We start from the raw sequence: 27,186 nt of genomic DNA, 5'->3' as shown, positions 1-27,186 counted from the left end.
CTAGATCCCTCTGGACTCTATCCCTACCCTCCAGCGTAGCTATCTCTCCCTGCAGTTTAGTGTCATCTGCGAACTTGCTGAGGGTGCAATTAATTCCATCATCCAGATAATTGATAAAGATGTTGAACAAAACCGGCCCCCGGACCAACCCTTGGGGCACTCCCCTTGATACCAGCTGCCAACTAGACACTGAGCCATTGATCACTACCTGTTGAGCCCGACCATCTAGCCAGCTTTCTATCCACCTTATAGTCCATTCATCCAATCCATACTTTTTTTTTTAACTTGCAGGCAAGAATACTGTGGGAGACCGTATCAAAGGCTTTGCTAAAACTTTCCTTCCTAAGTGCAGCTTCCCCAGAAGATCCCTGACCCGACTCTCAAACCTTCCCATCTTCCCACCCTGTCAGGCTGCGGCAGTGCAGCCAAGAGCCTGCCCAGCGCACTTCGCTGAGGGTTCTTGTTAAAGCTAGAGTCAGCCTCACCCTTTCCCAGGGAGCCCAACGCAGAACCTATTACTGAGGAAACTGGGTCACAACACCTGCGGCCCCTAAGGCAGCATTGCTGAGGATCAGACCTTTTAGCTTCAAAGGCCACCTACTTAACCCTGGCACACTCACCCCCATTTGCACCAGGGGAGACTGGCACAGACAGACTGTGGGATTTGCCCAAGGCGACACGGGCAGCTGGTGCCCAGAGCCAGGATTAGATCTCAGCGGCTCCAGTAGCCAGAATTTGTCCCTGACTGCCATTTCCACACACGTGGCTCTAAGGGCAGAGGATGCCCAGGGCCAGCTAGATTGTGAGCTGAGGAGATGCACAAATCAGCGCAAGTGTTAGGGCCTTCTGGGGAAAAAGCAGCAGGCTGCTCCAGCTTTCCCTGAGCCCTTTCTACTGGCAGCAGATCTGGCATAACAGTCTCTTCTCCCCCATCGGACACTGGATCTATGTGCACTGGGCTCGGTGGAGGGAGATGGGCAGAGATAGCCAAGCGGGATGGGATATGTTCAGAGGAGAGAGCTAGGACACAGTCAGGTCCCAGAAGATAACACTACGTCCTACTTACTTTTTGTCCAAATAAGCCCTGGAAGGGAAGAGAGAGAGGAAAAAAAACCACATTCTCGGAGTTGGAAGATATACACTGACTTGGGAAGAAATATAACCACTGCAGCAATAAATAAAGACATAGAATAATATGAATAAAACACTTTTCATCAGATCTCAAAGCAATACGCAAAGGGGGTATCATTACAGGTGGGGAAACTGAGGCATGGGGCAGAGACATGACTCGGCCATGGACACCCAGCAGGCCAGGGAATAGAACCCAGGTCTCCTGAGTCCTAGGCCAGTGCTCTGTCCACTGGGCCCTACTGCCATCCCTTTCACATCTCTATGGTGCCCAGTCCTGAGCTGCCCCATTAAGTGTCAGTCACTGCATCGCTTGTTACCAGCAAAGCACAATGAGCCCAGGGAATCCCAGGCTTCTGACGACTTGTGAGGTTAAAACCCAATATACATAATCTATCTCACCTGGCAGAACGTGACTCACCCCATCCACCCACACAGTCTAGAGCGAGAGTGTGAACGGCCCCACCAAGCCTGCCATACTACAGGAAGATGGAGGAGAAGTCCAGTTTGGGAGAGGGAACAAAGTAGTTTCAGAAGGAACAATGGAAAGGAATGGAAAGTCTGTGACGGAGGGGAGTGCTGTTGGGGAGGGCTCCCTGAGTCATTCTGAACTGTCCCAATAATTATTATTATGTAACTAGTCATGCTACTTCAGCCGGCTTTGGTGGGCAGCTGTAAACCAGAATATCTATTTAAGTGTGCGAAGCAGCTGGTTGCCCATCTATCACATGGTCCCGTCACATGCACCCCTCTGGGACAGCGAAGGACTTACTGGCATTCCAGGGAAGCCGGAAGATCCCCGTGGTCCAGGTGGGCCGATATTACCCTGAAAAAATGGCACAAGCTCAGCTGACAACATATTGCAGGAAAATGTGGGAAAAACCCACATTCAGCTGACGATCCCATTGTACTTTAAATAATTAAACCTCACTACATCCATGAGGTTGACCCCAACCTTATTTGGAGTATAAAAAGGAAATGGAGTCCAATGGGATTAGAAGACCTGCCCAAAGTCAACAGAAAGTCCGAGTCAGGAATGGACCCGAGTCCCGATTCCCAGTCCCCTGTTCTAACCACTATACCTCTCTGTCGGTGACTCCCTATCCTTTTGCAGCGCTGGGGTCCACACGCTGTGATACACAACCAAAGCCATTTCTTATTTTTCTACCTCTCCAGGGTCTTTTGCAGAGAAGAGGCAGGTTTTGCAACAGCAACCAAAAAGTGCCAAAAATCCACCCAAGCCAAATTCCAATTCCCTCCCTCCAGTAACGTCACTTCTGCCTGCATACCTTTGTCCACCCCAAGCTGGGAACTTACCTTTGGATGAATTCATCGCTTCCCCAATATTGGAACTACCAGCTGGTGCCTGAAAGCAGCCGTGCAAGCCAGCAGGGGGCAGGGCTTGCACATGACTGCAGAACAATCTACACAAGGAGAGGACAAGTTAAAGTCCTTTACCTGCTCTCCCTTTGATCCTGACCTTCCAGGTGCACCTATGGGTCCTTGCTTGCCCTAAGAGGTGGGAAAGGTACTGAGTGAGCACCACAGTAGTTGAAAGACGCAGGACAGGGAAGGGAAAGAAAAGAAAGAAATCACTATACATACCTTAAAGCCATCGTCTCCTTGTGGGCCATGATATCCCTTGCTGCCTTTCTCACCCTAGAAGAGTCAATCACGGGCGGGAATTGGTAACAGCACAGACAACAAAACAATAGTCCTACAGCTGAGACGCAGGAAGGTAAGAAAGGTTCTAGCAGCCCTTTAATAATCAGTTTCTGGGAGATGGAGGGCGAGCTGGCATGGAGGTTAGATACAGGGAACCTTACTAATGTCAGTTACTACAACTCATTATGGCAGCCAAGGTCTGAGGTTTTGCTGGCTGTTAGGACAGGAGATTCTGAAACCAAAGGAGTTAACGCAGATGATCATCAGCACAGGTTTTGCTGTATATTTTAAGTACAAAGTATTGATAAATATTGATCGTGTTCCCTATACAGCTGTTATCATCAGATTGGTGAGCACCCTAAAGAGATTCAAAATCCTCCCTAGATGCGTAATCCACACAAATGCAAAAAAAGACAAATGCCCTTCCTTCAAACTCAAACACCGAGAGGAGGAAAACTGCAGAAATTAGTAGGCCTAGTTTTGTTCCACTTTCCTGATTACATGGGGTTTTCTCTTACGTTGATAGTCTGACCAAGAACCTCACACTCATCCCATTGAGAGAAGAGATGCGCTAACAGCGACATGTCCAACACACATCAGCCAAGCAGGGCCAGACATTTCCAAGCATGGTGAACCAGTGTTGTGATGCTGATAAGTGCAGCTGGCTGAAAATTTTCTGGAGAAGCGCTTTTGTTTTTCAGGGGATTTCTGGTTTTTTGTTTGTTTGATTGGTTGGTTTTTTTTTTTTTTTTTTATGGGCGTGGAATGGCACTATACAATAAAATAGAAATTCTTGTGATAAAAAAATCTGACAACCAAAAATCCAAACATTTTTGGTTTTTAACCATTTTTTTCAGCTTTTTTATGAAAACCCAAGGAGTTTTCCAAGAAAATTTTGGATGACAATTAAAAATATATATATTGTTTACTGAAATTTTTCATGGTGAAAACCAAAACCAAACCAATTGCCCAATCAGCCCTACTGACAATGCTTTAGGTTCTGTTACATTTAAAAGTTTTATTTATTACAGTAAGTTCTGAAGGTCATGAGCAACTGACTGGCACTGGGGAACACCTTATGTCCTGTATCAAAGCTGGCAGATAGGGCCATCAAGATATGCGTGGGCTTCTTCAGCCATGGGCAAATCACACACCTCATCAGTGCACAAAGAGACTATCTACCCACATGTGAAAGTCATCAGAAGCTTTAGGAAGAGGTGATGTGGGGATTAAGTGATCCTATACTCCTCAGACTTGGTTTCAACCACCAGCTGACATGATGGGTAGGGTAAGACAGGTAACAGGCAAGGGAGAAAGGGAGGAGCCTAACACGTGCATATCTACAGGCTCATGGAAAGAGTTAGACCAACGTGCAAAGAAGCAGGGTGGCTAAGCTAACAGAGTCATACTCCACATATGCAAAGCCCCCACTAGAACACAGTGCCCAAGTGATCAGTAGAACAGAACCCTACATACCTTCTGGCCTCTTGGTCCCTGGTCTCCCTTCACCCCTTTCAGTCCAGGAATCCCCTGTGCGGGGAAAAATGTAGCACCCATGTATCTCCATCAACTATGACACTCTGACTACTGTTGAGTTAGTTACTTGCTGCTGAGAACTCTGCAAGGCAACACCACTTCTAGATGGGCTGAATGCCTCGTGTTTCATGAGCATCTCTTCCCCAACAACTACTGCTGGCTGCCATTAAAGCTGCATGAAATTTTATGAATTTTCCATTTTCAATGACTTTTTTTTTTTGGATGAACAAAGATTTTCAACAGGGAAAATACATTTTTTCCAACAGTTCTCATCAAAACTTGTCAAGTTCTTCAACCAGCTCTAGAACTGCTGGACTTTTCTTTCTGTCTTTCTTTCTTTCTTTTTTAAATGATTGAAAATTCAACAAAACATTTAAAAGTTTTTCAACATTTGGAAAAACTTGTAAAAAAAAAAAAGGAATTAAAATTCACACACCATCTAAAAAATATATATATATATATATATTTTTTTACCAACTCTAGCCGCCACATCTTGGTCCCCTCCCTGGAAGTGCTGTGTTCACGGAGGGCACTTCTTCTGGGAATGTGATTACATCACCTGCCTGACAGATCCATCCCAAGGCTGAGATGTTCTTCTCAAACATCATGGGTGGTCAGAAAATTCAGGGACGGGAGTTGCACAGATTATAACAAAATGTTGTTTTTCATCATGATTTTATTTTAATCAAAATTATCTGACCAGCTCTGTGATATTGTAGGACTGTTAGATTCTGGAAGGACAAGTAAGATTGAATAGGCAAAATACCTACAAAGTCTAGACCTTTATGCTTAACTGATTCCGGAATTTTTTTCTATAGGATGAACCTGTCCAGGGGGCAACCAATCTAACTAATATTAAGATTGGGCATGATAAATGTATTAATAGGATTATATGATAGGGTGCTTGCATCAGCAGAGAACTTGACTTGACCCAGGCAGTCCTTGCCAGTCCTATGTCTGATTATTTGTAGATGAACAAAACATGAAGATCACAGGGATTGCCATAGCAACAGCTGGATGTCAAAGAGGCAGCTTTTGCCTTCCCAACTGGGAAGCAGAAGCTCACACAGAGTGAAGGCTGCCCTGCTCCAGCCTAAAGACATGATACTGCACCATCAAAGGGCATGCACTGACTATATGGAGCCCCGTTGTGCTAGTCTGGATCCTGCTCTCAGGCCAGCAGGAATCGGGAGTAACTCCACTGAAGTCAGTGGCATTACAAGGGTGTCAAGCCAACAAGAGAAGAATCAGCCCCACAGTGCTGGGAGAGCTCCCTGCGACAAGCAGTCCTGGACTCTCCCCTGCTGTACAGTGCTGAGCACAATATAGGATTTCGGTCCATACAGAGCCTTGTAGCAGAGCCAGGATTTGAACTTTGCTCTCCTGAGGGCCTTACCCACAAGACTGCCCTTCTCTCCCTTAGAAAGCTCTTCAGCATCATGTGCTCTATGTCTAGAAAGAGTCACAGATTCCAAGGCCAGAAGGGAGCATTTTGATCAACTAGTGGGATCACCTGCGTACCACCAGCCAGAGAACTTCACAAAATAATTCCTAGAGCAGATCTTTCAGAAAAAAACCCACCCCAATCTTAATTTAAAACTTGTCAGCAAAAGAGCAGGATCAGAAAAGACACCTATCCCAACTGGCCATCTGTGTGGCAAATACTCACGTAAGGTCCTTGTGGACCACGTGGTCCGTCTGACCCTGGTTCACCTGGATGGCCCTGGAAGGCAGAAGGAGGAGAAACCCTTCTCAGTGTCATAATAGAACAGCAAGGTAGGAACGATTCCACAGGCGTTTCTTATGCAGAAAGAAAGCAGAGTCTTGCGGAGATGGTGCAAGTGCCAGAAAGATGGGAAAAGGCCCTGGGATCCATGCTTTAGGTATGAGGAGGAGAAAGGATTTGCCTCAGATGATTCCTCTCCAGAGGAAGAGTGGGGACAGACGACCGTATGCAAGGTGTGGGGACAGTCTGAGGAACAGGACATACTGCTCCACCATACATCACTGCTCCATGAGCAGCTTAAGGCAGGGAAGGTCCTTCTCCTCCGGTTTCTCTACTGGCTCCTCCCCCCTTGCCACATGGGCAGATCAGCTCTCAGCAGGATCTCCCGTGATGCTAATCAGCCTCTGACCGTTTCACTGCTGTGAAAACCCTCAGCATAGGGGAAAGAGAGCGAGAATTCAGAGACACCGCGCCAGCTGGGACAGGCCTATGCGAAGGCAAGAGCATCTAACATGCTTGGTGCCATAAGGGGCTATCAAATCAGGACTCGCATGTGCTGTAATACACTAAGTAGTGTTTAGATTCCTCGCAAGCAGTGATAAGATTAGGGGTGTGGGAAGAGACTGAGGAGCCCCATTGGCTCTCTGACAGCTCCGCTGGTGGGCGCTCTAGGCCCAGTCATGCTAAGGACCCTTCATAGACACAATGACGCACTGCCTTTGGCTTACCTAAGGGGATCCTCACCACAGCTCCTTTCATTTGATGCCCTAAGCAGCCCCCAGTTGCCAGTGACAAAGCCTTTCCCAGAGGGGCTCTGTAGGGCACAGCGTGTTGCTCACCCTCCAACGTCAGTGACCTGGACCAGTTGAAAGGGTGGACTCTTTTCCATGGTGGTTCTCACAGAAAGCAAATCCAATCCATTCAGAGACCTCTAGGTGCCTGGAATCCTGGCCAGGAGGACAGGAAAATCCTGTCCAGTTTGCTCCCTGGGTATCCAAGGTGACTTAATGAAACCTATAATGGACCCAGACTTAGCCCTGGCATGACAGGCCAAGGAGAAGTAGGTCACATGGATCTGTCTGCCCAGCGGAGTCTGGGCACATCCAACTGATGATAGCTACACAACCATGCATATGCTACTGCCTAGCAAAGCAGCTGTGTGGGGCACTCACCCAGCCTAAGGTCCGTGCTAACTCAGCACTGTCAGTGGCTAGTGCAGCCTGGGCAAGGCTAGACATGTCAAGGCCAAGTGCGACCGGGACTGTCACCTGGCACAGCTGGGAAAGGACAAGCGAAACAGCTGGGTTGCCTACCTTGGGTCCCTTGGGGCCTCTTGGGAGCTTGCGCCCGGCTTTGCCTCGCTTGCCCTGCAACGATAGACAACTGGAGTTCGTGAACAAAGTAATGTGAAAATCAACGATGTCTCCTGCTCAGCTCCGCTCCTCACTACAACAGCCCCGCCCCCGGGGGTCGCCCCTAACGCTCCTCACTGCTGAAGTCCCCCGGCAATGGTATCCTCTCCCCATCACTACAGTATCCCAAACAACCCGTGATGCGGTGTCCCATCCCCACGTCACCCTCAAAGGTGCCCCTTTGCAAACTGCCCTCATTAGGTGCTGCTCACACAGGAGTGAGAGGAATTAACCGTTCGCGCTGGGTTAGCGTTGACCACCAGCATGGAGCAGCTGGTAGCAGTGGATATAGAGCACGCGGCGGGGAGGATAATGCCACCTTACCCGTCTGCCAGGATTGCCGGGGAGGCCCTGATCTCCTTCACGCCCGCTGTTCCCCTAAGGAAACAGACAAACACACACATGGCAAGTCACCAGCAGTTCTGATGAACCGCCAGAAAGGGGGCAAAGACTCCTCCCTACCTATCCAAGGGAAACCAAAGTCGCTTGTTCCCTGCTACAGCATCCCTGGGATAGAAGGGATGCAGCTCGTAACTCCTCTCGCTGAGAGCATCAGGACGCTGCTGCAATCACCCCTCTTTCCCTATAAACACTCTCCTGTCAGGACGAGTTGCTGCCCCTGGAGGGGAGGGGGGGAGAGACACTATTTGTAATCATTACTTTTCTGGTGGGAGGAAAAACTGAGGCACTAAAGACTGCACAGCACTTGGCTGCTCACCTGCTCTCCCCTTGCAGGGCCAACTGCACTCATCCTAGGGTATTGCACATCGTTGCAGTGTGCCCCAGAGGTGGCTGCATTTCAGCAGCGGGTGCTCCGAGATCTTTTGGGGCGAAAGGAGCAATATAAACGAAAGAGTGGCCAGCAGGAAGCCATGTGTCAATGGCACCTGTTACTCCGACGGAAGAGTCCCTGGCACCGAACCCCAAAAGGTTAGTGCTCTAGAGACGCAGAGCACACCATCGGTAGGGCCAAGGCCATGTTATTGTACAACCGGAGCGCTCCACTGGGAGGAAGGGTCATTCCCCATCTGAAGAGCAGAGAAGGCCTTCTGAAGTTACCTTTTCTCCTTTACGACCCCTCTGTCCCTCCGGACCCAGCTGTCCTTGAGGCCCCTGAAGTCAAAAGGGAGAAGGAAGTGTCTCTACGGGAACACCACAAGCTCCCCAACGATGGGGGTCTCTTCAGCGATGCTCCCTAATGCAGTACCCTCACAAGGGAGTCCAATGCCCTCCCCTCTTGAGTTCTGTCCCCAGCCCTGCGCACACACACTGGGATGCCGTTCTAAGCAGGACTTGTAAAAGCCTAGAGGGGTGGAGCAGGGCCATGAGAGCGCGCAGGGATTTTCACCCAGCCTGATAGGGGCCAGGTATGTCTTCAAGTCCTGCTCCCAAAGAGGTGCTGGGGTCATGCTTTCAGGGAAGAAAAGGAGGCATGAAACCTATGCTTGCAGGGAGAGGTGGAGCAGACATGCTCCAAGCCGGCACATGGCACACCTGCCTCTCTCTGCCCTCACCATTCGTCCTGGTTCTCCTGGATCCCCCAGCTCTCCCCTCTCACCTGGAGGGCCCTAAGGAAAAAACAGATAAACAATCCATTACATTCACATCTCCCTAAAGAGCATATCAGGTGACCTGTCCTTCTAGACCCCTTCATGGCCCTCACCACACTCCTATCCTAGTGCATCACAATCAGGAATGGATTTTGTCCTCACAACACCCCTGAGTGGCAGGTAAGTAAATACAGAGAGGGGCAACTCCCCCGGGATCCTGGCGGGAAACATGGAGGTGGGAGGGGGACAGGGTCTAGGAGCTAGTTGGTGCGGGGGAGATTGACATTGGCTGAGGAGACAAGGAGAGACAGAATGGGTGGGCAAGGAAACAGACTGAAAACCAAAAGGGGTGGGAGGAAGGAAGGAGAGGAGGGGACACAGATCCGATGAGCAGACAGGCTGTGGAGGGAGAATTGGGACTGGCTGCGCAAAGAGACTGGGACAAGAAGCCTTGGCAGGGGAGGGGACAGTCTCTGTCACTGCACAACCTTGATTCATCCCCAAGCAGGTCCAGCCTGTGCACTGAAGAGGCTGGAGTCCGGTGGAAAAACCAAGCCTGTGATCATGCAGTTAAAGTCACATCACAATGCATATGCAGACAGGGGCACAAATTAAGCTTGCGCGGGCAACCAGAATTCTGATATTTCCTAGCTTTTGAGTGCTTGGCTTTGCAATCATAACAATGTTCTTTTAATGGGGGTGTGTGTGCATGTGTATGCCCTCTATTTACAAGTGTGGTGGACACATTGCTGTACAACAGAATTCCACATTATCAAGTGCAATCTGCTTATATCATAGAATCTCAGGGTTGGAAGGGACCTCAGGAGGTCATCTAGTCCAACCCCCTGCTCAAAGCAGGACCAACCCCAATTAAATCATCCCAGCCAGGGCTTTGTCAAGTCGGGCCTTAAAAACCTTTAAGGATGGAGATTCCACCACCTCCCTAGGTAACCCATTCCAGGGCTTCACCACCCTCCTAGTAAAATAGTGTTTCCTAATATCCAACCTAGACCTCCCCCACTGCAACTTGAGACCATTGCTCCTTGTTCTGCCATCTTCCACCACTGAGAACAGCTTAGCTCCATCCTCTTCGGAACCCCCCTTCAGGTAGTTGAAGGCTGCTATCAAATCCCACCCCCTCACTCTTCTCTTCTGCAGACTAAATAAGCCCAGTTCCCTCAGCCTCTCCGCGTAAGTCAGGTGCCCCAGGCCAGCCCCCTAATCATTTTCATTGCCCTCTGCTGGACTCTCTCCAATTTGTCCAAATCCCTTCTGTAGTGGGGGGCCCAAAACTGGACACAATACTCCAGATGAGGCCTCACCAGTGCTGAATAGAGGGGAATAATCACTTACCTCAACCTGCTGACAATGCTCCTACTAATGCAGCCCAAAATGCCGTTAGCTTTCTTGGCAACAAGGGCACTCAGTTAACTCCTATCCAGCTTCTCGTCCACTGTAATCCCCATGTCCTTTTCTGCAGAACTGCCGCTTAGCCAGTCGGTCCCCAGCCTGTAGCGGTGCATGGGATTCTTCCGTCCTAAGTGCAGGACTCTGCACTTGTTCTTGTTGAACCTCATTAGATTACTTTTGGCCCAATCCTCCAATTTGTCTAGGTCACTCTGGACCCTATCCCTACCCTCCAGCATATCTACCTTTCCCCCCAGTTTAGTGTCATCTGCAAACTTGCTGAGGGTGCAATCCATCCCATCATCCAGATCTTTAATGTCGTTCATACTTGGCCATTCGCCTAACCATTCTGAAATATTGGGTACAGTCCCAGCCATCTCCCGTCACCATGCCCAAATCCTGTTCATACTTCTGAGCACAGGCTCACCATGAGGGCAGCCACAAACCACAAGCTCCATGTTTGCTCAAAAAGCAGTAAAGAGGCCCACTTACTTCCATGCCACTTAGCCCTGCTGCTCCCACTTCTCCAGGTGGCCCACGAGAACCCTGAATTCATTGGGGGAGAAAAACACAACTGACATTAGCTTCAGGTGAATCAGAGGAAAGATAGTCTAGTGATTAAATATTCTTGGGAGTCAGGAGCTCTGGGCTCTCTTCCCAGTTCTGCCACTGACCTGTTTCTGAGTGAGCTTGGGCAACTCATGCAGGCTCTCTCTGCCTCAGATTACCCATCTGTAAAATGGGGATAATGCCTCCCACCTCAAAGGGGAGTTATAAAGCTTAATTCATCTATATCAATCATTTTGTGCTCCGGAATGGAAAATCCCAGAGTGACACAAGGTGATTAATGTATTTGTTTGATGCCTGGACTTCTGTCTTGATAGCGACCGTGGCAGATCATTATCCTGACTGCTAGTGGCGTCCACAAAGAATAGGGTTTGCACATGTCGCCTCCAAAGATGCACATGGAAGGGCTGTAAGCAGCCAACTCGCATCGTATGTGCTCAAAGCCCAGGCAAGGGACGAGGCCACTTTGCACATACGGCCCAGGGTAGGACTCAGAGATCAAATCCCTCCTGCACGAAAGCAACCCAGGGTGTGTGCCTGTTGCATGCACCTTCCTTCTGGGGTCAGGGGTGAAGGGAGCGAAGCAAAATGTGTGGATGTTTAGGAGCTCAAGCCGAGCACGTACAGTAGCACGGAGAGAGGGTGCAGTAAGGGGAGTCATCTTGCAAAGGCGGGAGGGAGGGTGATGGGTAAAGTTACCTGATGGCCAGTCTCTCCTTTCCCCCCGGCATCTCCTTTGGGTCCTTCAGGCCCACCAAAGCCCTTGAGTCCTCGGCTCCCACTTTCACCCCTGGAGCCTGCTGCACCCTAGAGTGCACAGAAAAGGGAGATGCAGTCACCTTATGGACATAGCCTCACTAACCCGACCCAACACAGTGACACTGCATGAGAGCATGGAGAGGAGACTCCACTGGTCGCGACTGTCTCTTCCTGCAGAGCATGGTTGTGGAAATGTCAAAAGCGAGAGCTCCTGCAGAACGATTTGACCCATTTCATAAAAGCCACAAATGGCTTGCAAAACAGGGGGAGAGAACAGGTGAATCCAGATGGGCCCCCAAGCTGGACCACGATCCACACTTCACTCAGCTACGAGGATGGTCAGCTGTGGATCTCAGTCGGGATTGGAGCTTCACAGCTCAGAGCCAGGTCTCTCTGTGAACTGGACATATTCTGGAAACAACAAATTCGCCTTGTTGCTCACTGATGTCCAACTCTAGCCTATCTGCGTTTTTTTGTTGAAAATGTCTAAGCAGCATTTCTCAGAAATCTTTTAAGCTTTCTTTTATTTGAAACAGTTTATTTCATGTCCTCTTTGCAAATGGAATTTATTGAACTAAAAAACCATTTGTCGTCATGGAGAGATGAGTTGCCAACCTAGACAATGGGAAACCCAGAACCTGGACCAAGATTTATTTCTTCAATTAAGCTGCACAGCATCATTAGTGCATCTGCAGTGCTTTGTAAATGGCACCCTTGCAATCATTAAATGTCATCGGTTGCAGCCTTTATCATACAGTGCATGCAGGGAAGCAGGGTGGTTATCTGCCCTTTTTAAACTGAACCAAAGATGACAGTGAGCGCTTTTAAGAATACGACACTGCTATCTGGACACTGGGCTATCTGTGATGTGTATTTCTGGTGACCTTTCAGATCCCCCAACAATTCAAGCATCTTTGTTCTACGACAGCAAAAATTAAACAAAATGTATTGTGTGTGTTCTACAACAGACACTGGTAACTAATTGCTCCATTACAGCAGCACTTAGTCACGTGTCTTATTGGCAAAGGCAACCCTACTTAAAATGTTTTTAGCTGACTATAGGTAGAAATCAAGAAAATCAAGGAAATAAGGACTTGACTGGAAAGTATTTACCAGAAGGGATCCCTTCCTGGCCATCCTTTCACATTTTCACAATGCCACTTCTCAGAGGAATTGCATTGTGGCATTACCATAGACACAACCATTTTGTCTCGAGCTGGGACAATAATGTCCTATTTGGAACTAGATTCTGAAGCACCAAAAAGTCAGGGATACTAGACTGGGCCAATTTCTATTGTCCTGTAATACAATTAGCATCAGCTGGAGCAGATTATTTCAGTTAGAGCAAGCAAAACATTGCAATGACTTTTCATTTTGCATTGGAAACTAGACAACTTCTATACAGCTCAGTCCTAAGCCTCCTAGGCTGGGACATGGGGATGCTTCAGAACTGACCTGAAACCTAACCCAAACCTGGAAGCACCTCTGAGGTTTGAAAAAGTCTTAGTTTCCATCTTGCCCCAGTTTCAGAAGTGCTCTGATTTCACCCAGGACTAGAAGAAAAATCCCCAAGTAGCTTGTGAAAAGGCCGTTTACAGCCTAGGTAGAAATAAAGATGTAACAAAGCCTGCTGCCGTGACATTCCAGACTGGTTTGTTGCACTCAAGAGCTGGGACAGTCCAGATAAGAGTTGGTTCCATACAGCAGCACCCGCTTCCCTACCAAACAAACCATTAAACTAAAGCATAAGAAAAGAAATCAGGAAGAGAATAAAGTATTAAAGAGCCAGGTTAAAAGAGCAGCTGTTTGTCGGGAGCTTCTTTGAATGACACCAGACCTGATCTCTGAACACTCCCCAACCTCTGCTCTGGAGCAGGATTTAGTACTTACAGCAGGCCCTGGCTTGCCTCGCTGTCCTTTTCTTCCATCTTCCCCAGGGACTCCCTGTAGTAACATTTAAGAATTAACATGAATCTGACTCTCACCTGTTTGATGCATTCATTAGTATCTCTTATTAGGATACTACCAAACATAGTGCCATGGAGACTGGTACCCTTGCTGGTAGTCTCAAGGACTACACCCCAAATGAAGGTGTGATTACAGTGGGGGTGGGCATACCTGAACTGGCTTTAATCTAGCGTCAGTGAGGATATGGCAGTGCAGGCTGGGTGACCCAGTACAAGCACACTAGGGACTATGGGTATATACTCAGGTTTTTGTCTTTCACTGGGGTCCATGCCACCACACCTTCACTGCAGGTCAAGCACTGAATAGCCCATGATAAGAAAATTGCCCCGTCCCTCTCACAGATGCTCCCTGAGAGAAGCACATTGATGGAGGGCTTGCACGGCTGCTATCCATTATTGTATCAGTCTCATGGACAAATATGGAAATAAAGAGAAGATATCTGTCTCCGGGGATGTCAGGCCAGCCCATTACAGTGCTCTTGTAAAATACAGTGTCCCAGCGCTAGTGTCTGTAAGACGACAACTAGGAAACAAACATGACTGAAGTATGGGGAACAGAGTTTCAGAAAGGCCTACTGATTTGTGTTGCCCAACTTGAGACACCATAAAGGAAAGGGGCCCAGTTTTCAGAGAGCGGGTGCTCAGCACTTCGTGAACTCCAGTGCCCAAGTTGGCCACCCAAGAAATGAAGCATCCAAAAATCACTAGTTACTTCTGAAAGTCCTGGCCTGGGCTGGGAAGGGGGAACTCTTCCAATTTTCATTTCAGAGGGCGACGGTGAGGCGCGCCTTAGACAGCACACTGGGGTTCTGCAGTGACAATTACCTCCAATCCAGCCCCACCAGCTGGGCCAATCAGTCCACTTGGTCCTGGATCCCCCTGGGGAAAAAGAAGGGAATAGTTCTTATCCTGCCCTCTGGAACCTAGGCCACTAAAACCTTTGTGGGGCTGCCCCCACCCTCTCCCCTTTGATCACCAAACCCAAAGGGATGGGGATTGATCCCTGGCACAGGCAGCCTGCGTTACAAGCCTGCCATTGAAAATCTCTCTCCACCTGGAATGCTGAGCTGGCAGACTGCGTTGGAGGAGGGGACCCTCCCTTCATAGTTCAACTCACTGGTAGCCTTTCCTGTTATCCCAGGGCTAGAAATCAGGGCTCGGGAAATGAGTAAAACAGAGACTCCTCTTGTGACATAGAGAAACCAATGAAATTTAAGAATGGAAAACTCCTCTTCCTCTGTTTTACTCATTTCCCGAGCCCTGAAAAGATCCCAGAAAAGCAGCTCTGCTGGTCACCAAACTATGCACAGCTCTCCAATACCTTTCAGAAATGCCAGCTCTCCCACCTCGTAAAGTTCATTACCACAATGGCGTGGAGGTGGGTGAGGTTATATCAGACTTTATCGCTTCTTCTCAGTACCTTCTCTCCCTCAGGGCCAGCTAACCCGGGTGGACCTAGGATGCCTGCTTCACCCTGTCACGAAGGAAAAAAATAGATCACATCCATTCAAAATAGCCATAACTTACACAGAGCAGCCAGTTGCCTCCTGATGGTCAAGTAACATGCATGACCCCCAGATTTCTACATCAGAGACCTTGCAACCAGCAAAGGAAGGAGGAATAATACAAGTTAACGTACAATTCGTCCTCTGGCTCCAGCAGGTCCCGCAACACCGATCACACCGAGCTGGCCCTGTGGAAGGAAGAGAAGTGTTACTTATTAGAACCCTGACAGAGCTCCGAAAACTGAGACCGGAGCTTGAACTGGCTGCTGAATCCAGCATTAATCTAGAATGCCCTGTACAGCAGCAACTTCATTCGAGCCAACTGTCACTGCGACAGAACCCGCAGATCACGGTGCCACAGGGAACACCCATGAAAGGCTGAAATCTCATTCCAGTAGGTTCACAGGGAACCCAGGGCCCAGAAGCAAACCCAACTATTACCCTAATGGGCAACCCCAAGAGCACACATGGAGGAGAGAGAGAGAGAGAGACTCAGGGACAAGATATTCTAAACTGGGAGCAAGAAACATGCATGGATATTGACACACCATCGAACTCAAATAGCTACAGAGAAAGAGACTCAAATTTTAGTGCTGAGACTTAAAGGCACATAAAGGAGAAACCCTCCTGGTTGTGTGTCAAGTGACCCTCTGGCTCAAAATCTGGACTTTTTGCCAGCTGATAGTTCTGGCACAAAACCGCGCATAACGTCAGCACCTTGAACATGTCAGTGTGAAAACTGCTCTTTGTCAGAATGAAATTTCTAATTTGAAAAGCCCTGACACCATCTCATTTGGTCAAAAAGAGGAAAATGTGTTAAAATAGCCCATTTTTGCTCACAAATGCATGTATTTTTTTGGAGGGGGGGAGGTGCAAGCTCCTCACCCCCAAATTGGACTAATTTGGTGAAACCAAAAAATCACATAAACCTCTCCCATTCTGGTGGCTTTCCAATTTCCCTGTGAATGTTTTGCATGGTCCTTGACAAACTCCTAGTTTCCTGCTGGGTGACCAAGAACTCTCCTGTATACAGAGATAGACCTAAACTCCCACCCTCATGGGAAATCCTGGGATTCCTGCCAGGTCCCAGTGACCCACATGGAGAGAGGAGTCCTCGCTGTACTTGCCAGTAAACCTTCTTGCCCCTTCTCTCCTTTAAGTCCCTTTTCACCAGTTTTTCCCATAATGGCATCTGGTCCAGGCATTCCAGGAGGGCCCCCAGGGCCAGCGCCACCCTGTTCATTAGTGGAAACAGATGTGTTACTACAAAGACCTGAATGAGTAAAATCAACTGCAGTTAAATGAGCCAATAATTAAATGGCATCTAAATTAACACTTAATGCATGTTTTAAACTCATCTTAGATGCCAAGCATGGAGGCCTACATCATTAACACACAAGAAAGAGGATTATAAAAATCCTGGTTTTATTCGTAAATCTCAGCCTTAAAACTACAGCCCTCCTGTGGCATCTCTGTAAGCCTGCGTGGCACATCTCCAGCATCTCATCTGGGGACCAATAGACACTTTACTAAGGTGTGTGAGAGAAAGGGGCTGAGCAGGCCACGAGTGGCAATGTAGGGTCTCAACGGGAAAACATACAAGAAGAGATCTCCCCACCTTTTCGCCCTTGGGCCCGGGCTCCCCCATATCTCCGGGATCCCCGATGTCACCCTGCAAAGAAGGAGAAGCAAACTCTTTAGCCCCAGTTCAGTGAGCACCCATGTTCTGTACCAGGTGTGTCTTCTCTATGCTCATCAGTCCCTGAAGATTGAGGCCTCTCACACTGACTCTCCATGGACTTCATTGCTACAGCAAAACATTCTTCAGCTTGCGATATGAATTCTGGTGAAGGTGTTGTAGGCACCACAAAGTCATAAAAATGTAGGGCTGGAAGGGACCTCGAGAAGTCATCAAGAGCAGCCCCCATGCGCTGAGGCAGAACCAAGTAAACTTAGACCATCTCAAATAGGTGTATGGCCAACCTGTTCTTAACCAACAATGACGGGGATTCCACAACCTCCCTCGGAAGACTAGTGCGAACTTAATCACTCATGGTTAGAGAGTTTTTCCAGACATTTAATCTAAATCTCCCTTGCTACAGACTAAGCCAATTACTTCTTGTCCTACATAGACATAGAGAACAATTAATCACAGTCCTCTTTATATTAGCCCTGAAAGTTGAACCTAGACAATTTCAGACTGGAAATAAGGTGCACATTTTGAACAATGAGATCATTTAACCACTGGAACAATTTATCAAGGGGCATGGTGGATTCTCCTTCCCCAAACATTTTTAAATCAAGATCAGATGTTTTCTCTAAAAGATCTGCTCCAGTTCAAACAGGAATTAATTCAAGGAGGTCCTATGGTGTGTTTTGCAGGAGGTCAGACTTGATGATCACAATGGTCACTTCTTGCCTTATAATCTATTAATATGAATCTATGTGTTGTGATACAGGAGAGCCAGGGAGCAGTAGTAGAGTGCTAGAGGGGTAATATATAACCCCAAGGCTAATTAAGGCGTGGTTCCCTGTAGACTAGGGAGGGTGGCTACAGGTTAATTAGAGAACCTGCAGTCAATTAAGGCCCTGTCAGGAACCTAATAAAACCCCCCTGCTTCAGGCAGTCAGGGAGAAGGAGAAAGGACTGGAGCTTAGAGGTGTGTTGAGAGACTTGAAAGATCAGAGAACTGAAGTAAGGGAGACCCTCCCGCAGAGTCTAAGGACTGAAGGTACCCCGCCTAAGGGGGAAGAGGGTAAGAATCCACAGGGGTTGAGAGGGGCTGGGACTCAGAGTGAGGAGCAAACCCAGAGCCCTCCCCCATTTCCCTCCTCTACCACCTTCCCGGGCCACTAGTGGGGACCAAAAGAAATCTGATGAGGTTCAACAAGGACAAGTGCAGAGTCCGGCACTTAGGATGGAAGAATCCCATGCACCTCTACAGACTAGGGCCCGAATGGCTCGGCAGCAGTTCTGCGGAAAAGGACCTAGGGGTTACAGTGGCTGAGAAGCTGGATATGAGTCAAGCCAATGGCATTTTGGGATGTATAAGTAGGGGCATTGCCAGCAGATCGAGGGACGTGATCATTCCCCTCTATTCAACATTGGTGAGGCCTCATCTGGAGTACTGTGTCTAGTTTTGGGCCCCACACTACAAGAAGGATGTGGAAAAATTGGAAAATGTCCAGCGGAGGGCAACAAAAATGATTAGGGGTCTGGAACACATGACTTAGGAGAGGCTGAGGGAACTGGGATTGTTTAGTCTGCAGAAGAGAAAAATGAGGGGGATTTGATAGCTGCTTTCAACTACCTGAAAGGGGGTTCCAAAGAGGATGGATCTAGACTGTTCTCAGTGGTAGCTGATGACAGAACAAGGAGTAATGGTCTCAAGTTGCAGTGGGGGAGGTTTAGGTTGGATATTAGGAAAAACTTTTTCACTAGGAGGGTGGTGAAACACTGGAATGCGTTACCTAGGGAGGTGGTGGAATCTCCTTCCTTTTAGGATTTTAAGATCAGGCTTGACAAAGCCCTAGCTGGGATGATTTAGTTGGGGATTGGTCCTGCTTTGAGCAGGGGGTGGGACTAGATGACCTCCTGAGGTCCCTTCCAACCCTGATATTCTATGATTCTGTGACCTCAGCGGCCCAAGAGCAGGGGCAAGGGGTGGCGTCTTAGCCTCCCTGCCAAAAAAAGCCCAGGACCTACCATACTAACATCTGCCATCTTGTCACAGTGTTTACCTACAGCCAGGCTTCCTTCTATCCCACAGTCCCCAGGACAACACTGGAGTCTATTTTGTATGCAATTCACTTGTGTAATTTTGACCAGCAGGAGTTATTATCACATCCAAGTAGCATCTTCTATCCCTTGGCCCTGGCAGAGAGATCTGCCTGCTCTGACATTGCCGCAGGATGGAATTCCAGTGGTTTGTAACAGAGTTTTAGAGCTGGGGCAGTTTCTTTAGACTCATTTGTAGCACTGCTGTGCCTCTGGGGTGGGCAGGGTGGTGGTTTTGATATTACACAGCAGATGCAGAGTGGATATCGAGGTGAAATGGTTTGAAATTGCCACGTCCACGCCAAAGCAAGCAGGAGATGGGAGCAGAGGGGGCTGGTGCATAATCTTACATGGCCTTGGCCCCTCACGAGCAAGTGGAAAGGGTTGCTATACAGGGAAGTTCAGAAACCCAAGGACAAATCCCAAATACCCATCACCAGGTATAGTCGGCCCCCAATTTTCCATTTTAAATGGAAAATTGGGTTTTCAATATGAGAATTTTCACAAAAAGTGTCAAATTTCCTTTAAAAAATTAAAATAAAATGAGTTTTGGTTGGAAAACTGAAAATCAAATTTTCTTTTGGCTGAACTCCTGCCCCCACCCCACCCCCACCCCCTCCTGTTTTCAGCGAAAATGATTTTTCAGAAAGAAAAAGTTTCTTGTGAGAAATCAAAATTGCCAACAGAAAGGAAAAAAAAAATTCCCATCAAGCTCTCTCTGACGTTCATTTAACCTAAAACGTACGAACCCTGTTCCTAGTGCCACGCCCAGACATTACTTGTACTGCTACCCATCGCGGTAGGATCTGAGCAGCTTCCATTTAAAGTCAATGGTTGTAGCAAAGTTCCTAGTGACTTCATGATGTCTCTGCCTCTTCTTCCTTTCCTGGGTCAAAACTCTGCTTGCTACCACTGCAAGTAACATCCTGTCCCGAGAGGAGCAGGAAATATAAATATGGAAAATAAGCTGGTGGAGAGGGCCAGTGCTGGTCCCCAGCTGCAGATCAGAGAGTGCTACTCCCTATGGGGCCGTACCGCCCTCTCCCCGCACCCTGACAAGACCTCCCCAAGCCCATCTCAGAGCCCTCAGTTTAGCTAGGTCTAATAATCCAGCCATCCAAATAATTCCTCCCTGGTTGCTCAATCTCGCTCCCCACTCGCGGATCACAATGATCACAACTGCAGCCTTCTCTAGTAGGTTACAGTGACACGGCTACCATGGTGATGGGCCACCTGTCAGAGAAGGCCGGAAGTGTACCTCTTGTCCTAGTTCCCCAGGTGCCCCGGGGTCTCCCTTCAGCCCTTCCTCTCCTGGCTCCCCAGAGCCTCCATTGACACCTGGAGCCCCTGGGATTCCTGCCTCTCCCTGGAAAAGAGGAAGATGACAAGTATTATTATCCAGCCAACCTTACCAGCTGTGTTCTGGATATCTGCTGATTGTCAGTATAAATCATTAATGCCTCAGCAATCAGATAGATCCTGACATCTGGATGCAGGGGGTAAGGCTGGTGGGTTTCCATTCCAGCAGACACTTGCTATAATTTGTAACAACAAACAGAGGAAAATTCCCAAGAAGAGTAACTTAGACATGTGGACTGGGGTTTCCTGAAGGATGATGGTCCTCCCCCTGAATCACAATGAGAGAACAAGAAGGCTAACTGCTGAGGCTGTCTGGGGAGGGTGGATTCCGGAGAACAGTGATTATTTACCAGGCACAAAACAGTAAATGAATGATAATAAAGTAAAACGACAGCCGCCGGAGGCTGGTGTCTTCTGTCGACTGCCATGGATGGAACACTCTCTCCCCAGTGCACTGCAGGAGTTAGGTGCCCAACTCCCACTGGAAAAAAAAAATCTATGAGAACTGGGCACCTAACTCCTTTAGACGCTTCTGAAAATCTTGCCCGTGGGCACTGACGATAATGATGGATGAACCGCAAACACTGGAAGGCTTGGCTGTTTATTCCGAACACGACAACCGTGCCAACTGGCCTCGGAAAGCCCGAGTGCTCATGTTTTCTGGTAGTGGTAGCCAGTGCCGCTCTGTATGCAGGGTGGAAAACCTGTCAGTAAAACTCACGGGTGTGTTTTCATTGTGCAAGCAGAGCACGGCATGAAAAGGGAACTAAGTGAGGGCTCTTTCATTTGCAACAGCCTAAGCAGCGGTTAGTAACATGGGTAAGGATGATTTTTTTTTTTAAAATGCCTGATTATTAATTGTAGGTTAAGGCCTCCCTTTAAGTTCCAGTTTCTGCACGCTCTAGAACCACAGATACAGAATGAGCATCAAAGCGTGTATCTGAGCACAGGGATTCCTGCAGCAACTTGAGTTCCAAAGCACCGTGGGGGAATTTTCTCCAGGCTTCTGCCCACAAATTCAGGTCAGGAATTAGCATTGCCTCAAGGATTTCAGCTTCCTAAACCAGATTTTAGAACTCATCTTAAGTACTGACCTGCTCCCCTTTGGACCCAGGCTGACCTTCCACTCCAGGGAGTCCCGGGGAACCCTACGGAGGGAAAAATAGATCAGCTCAAACGTTTTAAGAGTTTATGTACCCTATGGTAGCGTACACTGAATAGCGACACACCTGCGACTCAGCGCTGCTAGAACAAGAACAGGGCTTCGTGGTGGGCAATCTTGGAAGTCGCCCAGTAGATGAAAACTGAGAGAGGACACCCAGGGGAGTTACAGCTGAATATCCCCAGTTGGCCTTCTTTTGGGCAGGTTGTCAAGGTGATGGAAGCCATCTTGGCTGACACACCAGGGACTGAAATGGGGACCTCCAGAGCCAAAAGCTTGAGCTAAAGAGCCACAACTGCCCAGCTGGGGCTGTTACAGACTCTGAGTGGGACCTGTAACACACACTCAACACCAGATTACACCAAATCCTGCCTTGCAGACATATTATTTGGCTGAAGGCCTGCCCTAAGGCAGCACTAATACTTAACTCTGATAACTTAGATGACAAAGTCTCAACTCTCACAGCTTTCCTTTGGAACAAGCAGCCCTCAAACGCTACTGCTCCCGCCAGCTGGAAGCCAAGGGGAATGGAAAAGTCCAGAGAGAGGGACATTAAAAAGGGGACAGAGGACATGATTTCCTGACCTATTTACCAGTATTGCCTGGTGGATTGAGCACTGGACTGGGACTCAAAAGACATGGGTTCTAGTCCCAGCTCTGCTACTGGCCTGTTGGGTGACCTTGGGCACATCACTGCACTGCTCTGTGCCTCAGTTTCCCTCTTCATAAAACACAGATAATGATCCTTTGAGATCGAAGGATGAAAAGTGCTATAGAAGAGCTAGGCATTACCACCCTACCTGCTCTCCATCCAGGCCTCTGATGCCAGCTTCTCCCGGCTCTCCCACTTCACCCTAAAGAAACAAGACATTCAACAGAGCAACTAATCTTAGTGAGGGTTTGCACCGAAGAGTCTCCATCCTTCAAGCTTTTGAATGGTCTGAACTTAGTATCACCAAGCTGTGACATCTGAGCACAGACATGCTGGGAGAGTTTGCAGAGTTTTACTCCCCATTGTAGCAGATGTTCCTACCTACATTTCTCCATTTAGTATTCTGACCCCCACCCCAAATAATGTGGAGAGGAGGGGTTGGGGGGTGTGCATTAGTGCATCCCAGCCTGGGCAGGTATCCCCCATTAAGAAGGAATAGCACTCATCTGGGGCATAATCAGGGCTGCTGGAGGCAAGCAAGACTCAAGAGATCTGGGGTGACTGAGGTTGGGATGCAATTCTTGAGAGGAAGGCAGAGGAGCGAGCTCCCCAGGTGGGAGAGCTCCTGGTCCATGCGAGCTCATTGCACATGGATATGTCAATGAGAAGCAAAGGGGTAAAGTTATCTGTGTTACCGGAGAGAGGCTGCTGAGGGGGCACTGGAAGGTGTGTGGGTGCTATAGCTCAACCTCCTCCTGTCCCCCAAACGCTCTCACTTTACCCTTTGGGCACAATGCAGTGTTCTCCCTACTTGGGGATTCCAGCCCCTGCCCCACAAAGACGACTGCAATCTGTTTGCCCTTGGGAGCATAATTCTAATGTGTAAGGAGAACAATTCTGTGGAGATGCACTGCGTCTTTGTCCCCATGCACTGCGTCTTGTTCCCCAACCCCCTGCAAGGATTTGAACTACAAGCATGTATGCGTGTGGGGGTGTGGATTTGTCTCTCCTCTCGGCACACATCCTTCATTAATGAACTCAGACTCTGTGCAGGCAGCGGTGCTGAATCTGTAACACTGCATCCCATGCAACTGCAGAGATGTGGAACCATGTGCCCCTTTCACCTCCTTACCTTCTCTCCTTTCTCCCCCAAAGGCCCTTCAGGCCCAGCTGGCCCTTCCTGGCCCTGTAAGAGCATGAACTGAATTAGCAATCATGTCCTAATCTGGAGAGTCCTTGCCAATCCCCGACATTGCACGCAGGAGTGGTGATAGAACATGCTGTGCACCACGCAACCCGGTGGCCAACAGGATGAGCCAGTCTTCAGCTTCTCGTTAAGGGCTTGTGTATCACCTTTGAGTGCTCTCTCACTAGATCCTGGTGCTCATGCCTCTGGCAAGCTCACACTTCCTGGCACAATCCACTGGGAAAACATCACTGCGACACCCGTCACACCCAATAACCCAGACTGAAAGAACAAGGTAGGCTGACAAAGGAGCTGAACATCAAGCCACAGGATCTGTGGGTACACAGAGTCCCTGATGGACTAAGTTTCCAACCTGGCTGCCAGAAATGCCTATCACAGACCCCCAGTGATGAGCTGCCAAAATCTTAACAACCAGTTTCCTCCTCATCCCACGAGGGGGTCGTGGCCTGCTCCTGCCCCCCGGGACTCCTGCCCCATCCAACCCCCTGCATTCCTTGATGCCCACCCCAGGGACCCCTGCCCCATCCACCCCCCTCCCCGACTGCCCCCAGAACCATGCAGGAGGGTCTCGTGGGCCACCGTAGTGGGTACCCACCCCACCCCTAAGAGCCAGAGGGACCTGCTGGGGGGTGAGGTGGGGAGTCCCGGCGGTTCTTCCCTGGGGCGGCTCCCGGAAGCATCCGGCAGGTCCCTTTGGCTCCTAGGGGCGGGGTAGCGTAGCTGGGGGGGGAGCAGCTGCTCCCCCCACTGATCACATCAAAAGTGGCACCTTAGGCGCCGACTCCAGGGGTGCTTCGGGGCTGGAGCACCCACAGAGAAAAATTAGGTGGGTGCAGAGCACCCACCAGCAGCTCCCCGCCCGACCCCAGCTCACCTCCGCACCGCCTCCACCTCCTCCCCTGAAACACCCCGCTCTGCTTCTCTGCCCCCGCCCCCTCCTCCCCAGCTTCCCGCGAATCAGCTGTTCGGCGGGAAGCCAGGGAGGGCTGAGAAGCAAGCGGCGGCTTCGCCCTCAGGCCCAGGGAGGCGGAGGTGAGCTGGGACTGGGAGCGGTTCCCCTGGGCGCCCCCCGGGTTACCTGCTGCGTCGCGGGCGGCCCTTCTCGCGACCCCCTGCCCCAGCTCACCTCTACCTCCCTGGGCCTGAGCATGAAACCGCGTCCTGCTTCTCAGTCCGCCCCGGCTTCCTGCGCGAACAGCTGATTCACGGGAAACTGGGGTTGGGGGCGGAGAAGCAGAGCGGGATGGTGCGTTCAGGGGTGGGGGCAGAGCGGAGATGAGCTGGGGCCAGGCGGGGAGCTGCCGGTGGGTGCTCTGCACTCAACAAATTTTCCTCGTGGGTGCTCCAACCCCGGAGCACCCACGGAGTCGGCACCTAAGGCGCCACTTTTGGCCGGTTGTTAAATTTAGAGGCCCTTTTAGAACTCATGAGACAACCCGGTTCTAAAAGGGCCTCTAAATTTAACAACCGGCTCCAGCTCACCACTGCAGACCCCTCCCTATGCCTAAAAGTTGAAAATCTGGCCCCTCTACAAAGAGCTGGAGGAGGTTCCACAGCATGGCGCTCTGCTATGACTGTGAGCTAAGAGGTGCCTCAGGGGAGCCTCCTGCTGCGGCCACGGGCTACCAGAGACACAAGCAGCGAATACAAGGCAAGGCGCTGGGTTACACTCTGCCCATCCTGCATGCACAGTGGAGCGTAAGGAAGGCAGAGGCTGTTGCATGCCAATTGTAGAGAGTAACCCTGTCTTGGGGAGCTGAAGTTATTTTGCCCAAGATTTTCAAGAGTGACTAGTTATTTGGGGGTGGGGGCAACTTGAGACCCCTGAAGAGGGCCTGTTTCTCAGACAGAGCCGAGCACCTGGAAATCAGGCCCCCCTTCGAGAGTGCTCAAAAGTTGGTCTCCCCAAATCTATCACCATTTTTGAACAGTTTATCTTTTAACCTTGCACCTGGTGCCCCACCCGAGACGTGAACCATTGTTTCCATTAATGCGATGTTCAAAAATGGTGGGGTGTGACCCACCAGTGTGTTGTGAGAAGGACCAAGTGGGGGTCGGCTGTCACTGCCCACATCGCTCCCCACCCTGTGTGTGCCCCAGAAGTGCTCTCCCCGGTCCGCTCGCTTCCACTGGGCAGGGGCAGCAGGCAGTGGCATGGGGAGCAAGACCTGGACCGCAGCAGTGTGGAGGAGGCAGCCGGAACCAGCAAGTGGCCAGTCAGCCTGGGAGTGACTGCGGCCCAGCCCCGGGAAGAGAGGGGCAGCAGGTTGGGGAGAGAGAGCCAAGCAGGTGACTTGGGGTCTGAGGGCTCCTGCACTTTAAATAGCATTCCACAGCCCTGCATGACTCCTCCTAGCAAGTGGTAGTTTTCATTCTCTCTCATTGGTGGGTCCCCCAAAAAGATAAATGCACTTGGTGGGTCACCTCAGTAAAGTTTCAGAACCACTGCACTGATGTCCCTTGGCATGCCCAGATGGAGAGGGTAGGGGAAGAGTGGTGGTGCATATACCATCAAACCTGGATTTTATTAGGGCCTTGGGGGCTATCCCAAATCTTTGTCTCATAAGAGATTCAGTGCTGTAGAGCTTAGGAATGGAAATGCAGGTTACATGTCTTGGGGTAACTGCGGGGTGGGGTAAGGTACTTGGCACTCGGCAGATCTGTAGCCATGCCATACGTAACTAAGACAATAAAGCCGTGGAGCTGGAGAAGAGGAGATCTCCTTCAGCAGTTTAGCTTTGATCACATCTACCAGCTCATGGAGTACGTCTCTAATCCCGCTTACAAGTGGAGTGGCAACTGATGGTGTCATTCTCACCTTACACATCAGTCAAAGAAATCAGAATCTGTACTTACTGGGTATCCAGCTGGTCCTGCAGCCCCACTCAATCCAACAGACCCCTTCTCTCCTGGCACACCAGGCTTACCGCGGATGCCGTCTGGCCCTTGAATGCCTGGAGGCCCCTGCGCAAAGGAAAGAACAGCTATGCATCTATCTCTGCATGTAGATGGGAAGAGCTACTCTATGAATCACACACACATCAGGTGGCATTTGAGTTCCAGTAGTCAGCTACTTCGCCGAAGAGCTGAGAAGGTGAGGAGTGAAATGATTTAAAAAAAAAATCACTCGTATGTTTATAAACTGCACCATCAGAGTCCCCAGAAGTATTTAAAACGTAGCTCACAAAGGCATATTCGCCTAATACCTAATCTTCGGAATCCATCTCGCCCCCTCCCCCACTTTTGAAAAAAAAAGTTTTAAAAAGTTAGATGTTTTGCTGTGGTCAAGGATGCTGGAAAGACAAAACTTGTAGAATGCATCCTCCAGACCTCTTCTGCAGAATAAATACGGACTGACCATAAGCCAGGCAGCTTTGCCTCACACTATGATCCAGTGCACCTTACCCAGAGCTGGAGGGGTCCCCTCTGAGGGTGTGAGGGTGGTGAAGTCTCCATACCCATTCTGTCACCAGTTAGCTTGGGACACATGCTCACTGACAGCTGGACTGAGACCACCAAATCATTTTACATAGGGCAGCGCTCAGCCAAAAGATGGAAACAAATCAGTTTCTGGAGGGATGTGGATGTGCATCTTTCCAGCTCCATCAGTGTCACATGACCGGACACCAGAAGGGTGGTAACTGCATTAGCACACAGCTATCTGTCTTCTACTTACCAGCAGTCCCGGAAGTCCTCTAGGACCTGGGTCTCCCAGTCTCCCCTGAAACAAAGAGGTCATACACTGCTTAATAGTAGAAGGTGAGATGCTCCCACCTAGGCACAGAGACCACCTGTCTCAAAGAGGG

The 27,186-nt window shown here is 49.5% G+C and overlaps 1 protein-coding gene across 1 annotated transcript in view; it reads right to left on the bottom strand.

Moving 5' to 3' along the window:
• The window catches only part of LOC140899299 (uncharacterized), a 258,414-nt gene that overhangs the window by 8,583 nt on the left and 222,645 nt on the right, over nt 1–27,186 (bottom strand). The window contains exons 38-61 of the mRNA XM_073314570.1: nt 27,057–27,101; nt 26,237–26,344; nt 23,306–23,359; nt 22,322–22,375; nt 21,454–21,507; nt 20,259–20,366; nt 16,841–16,894; nt 16,350–16,457; nt 15,357–15,410; nt 15,138–15,191; nt 14,543–14,596; nt 13,641–13,694; nt 11,691–11,798; nt 10,917–10,970; nt 8,982–9,035; nt 8,527–8,580; nt 7,792–7,845; nt 7,369–7,422; nt 5,999–6,052; nt 4,270–4,323; nt 2,734–2,787; nt 2,587–2,640; nt 1,901–1,954; nt 1,067–1,084 (exon numbers count right to left, since the gene is read on the bottom strand). Of these exons, the coding sequence (XP_073170671.1) occupies nt 1,067–1,084; nt 1,901–1,954; nt 2,587–2,640; nt 2,734–2,787; nt 4,270–4,323; nt 5,999–6,052; nt 7,369–7,422; nt 7,792–7,845; nt 8,527–8,580; nt 8,982–9,035; nt 10,917–10,970; nt 11,691–11,798; nt 13,641–13,694; nt 14,543–14,596; nt 15,138–15,191; nt 15,357–15,410; nt 16,350–16,457; nt 16,841–16,894; nt 20,259–20,366; nt 21,454–21,507; nt 22,322–22,375; nt 23,306–23,359; nt 26,237–26,344; nt 27,057–27,101 (1,467 nt within the window). The remainder of the gene's footprint in view (nt 1–1,066; nt 1,085–1,900; nt 1,955–2,586; nt 2,641–2,733; nt 2,788–4,269; nt 4,324–5,998; nt 6,053–7,368; nt 7,423–7,791; nt 7,846–8,526; nt 8,581–8,981; nt 9,036–10,916; nt 10,971–11,690; nt 11,799–13,640; nt 13,695–14,542; nt 14,597–15,137; nt 15,192–15,356; nt 15,411–16,349; nt 16,458–16,840; nt 16,895–20,258; nt 20,367–21,453; nt 21,508–22,321; nt 22,376–23,305; nt 23,360–26,236; nt 26,345–27,056; nt 27,102–27,186) is intronic.

This window comes from Lepidochelys kempii, chromosome 16, assembly GCF_965140265.1.
Source record: "Lepidochelys kempii isolate rLepKem1 chromosome 16, rLepKem1.hap2, whole genome shotgun sequence".
Classification (NCBI taxonomy): domain Eukaryota; kingdom Metazoa; phylum Chordata; order Testudines; family Cheloniidae; genus Lepidochelys; species Lepidochelys kempii.
The sequence above is the reverse complement of the archived record's forward strand: the minus strand, read 5'-3'. Positions and strand labels throughout refer to the sequence as shown.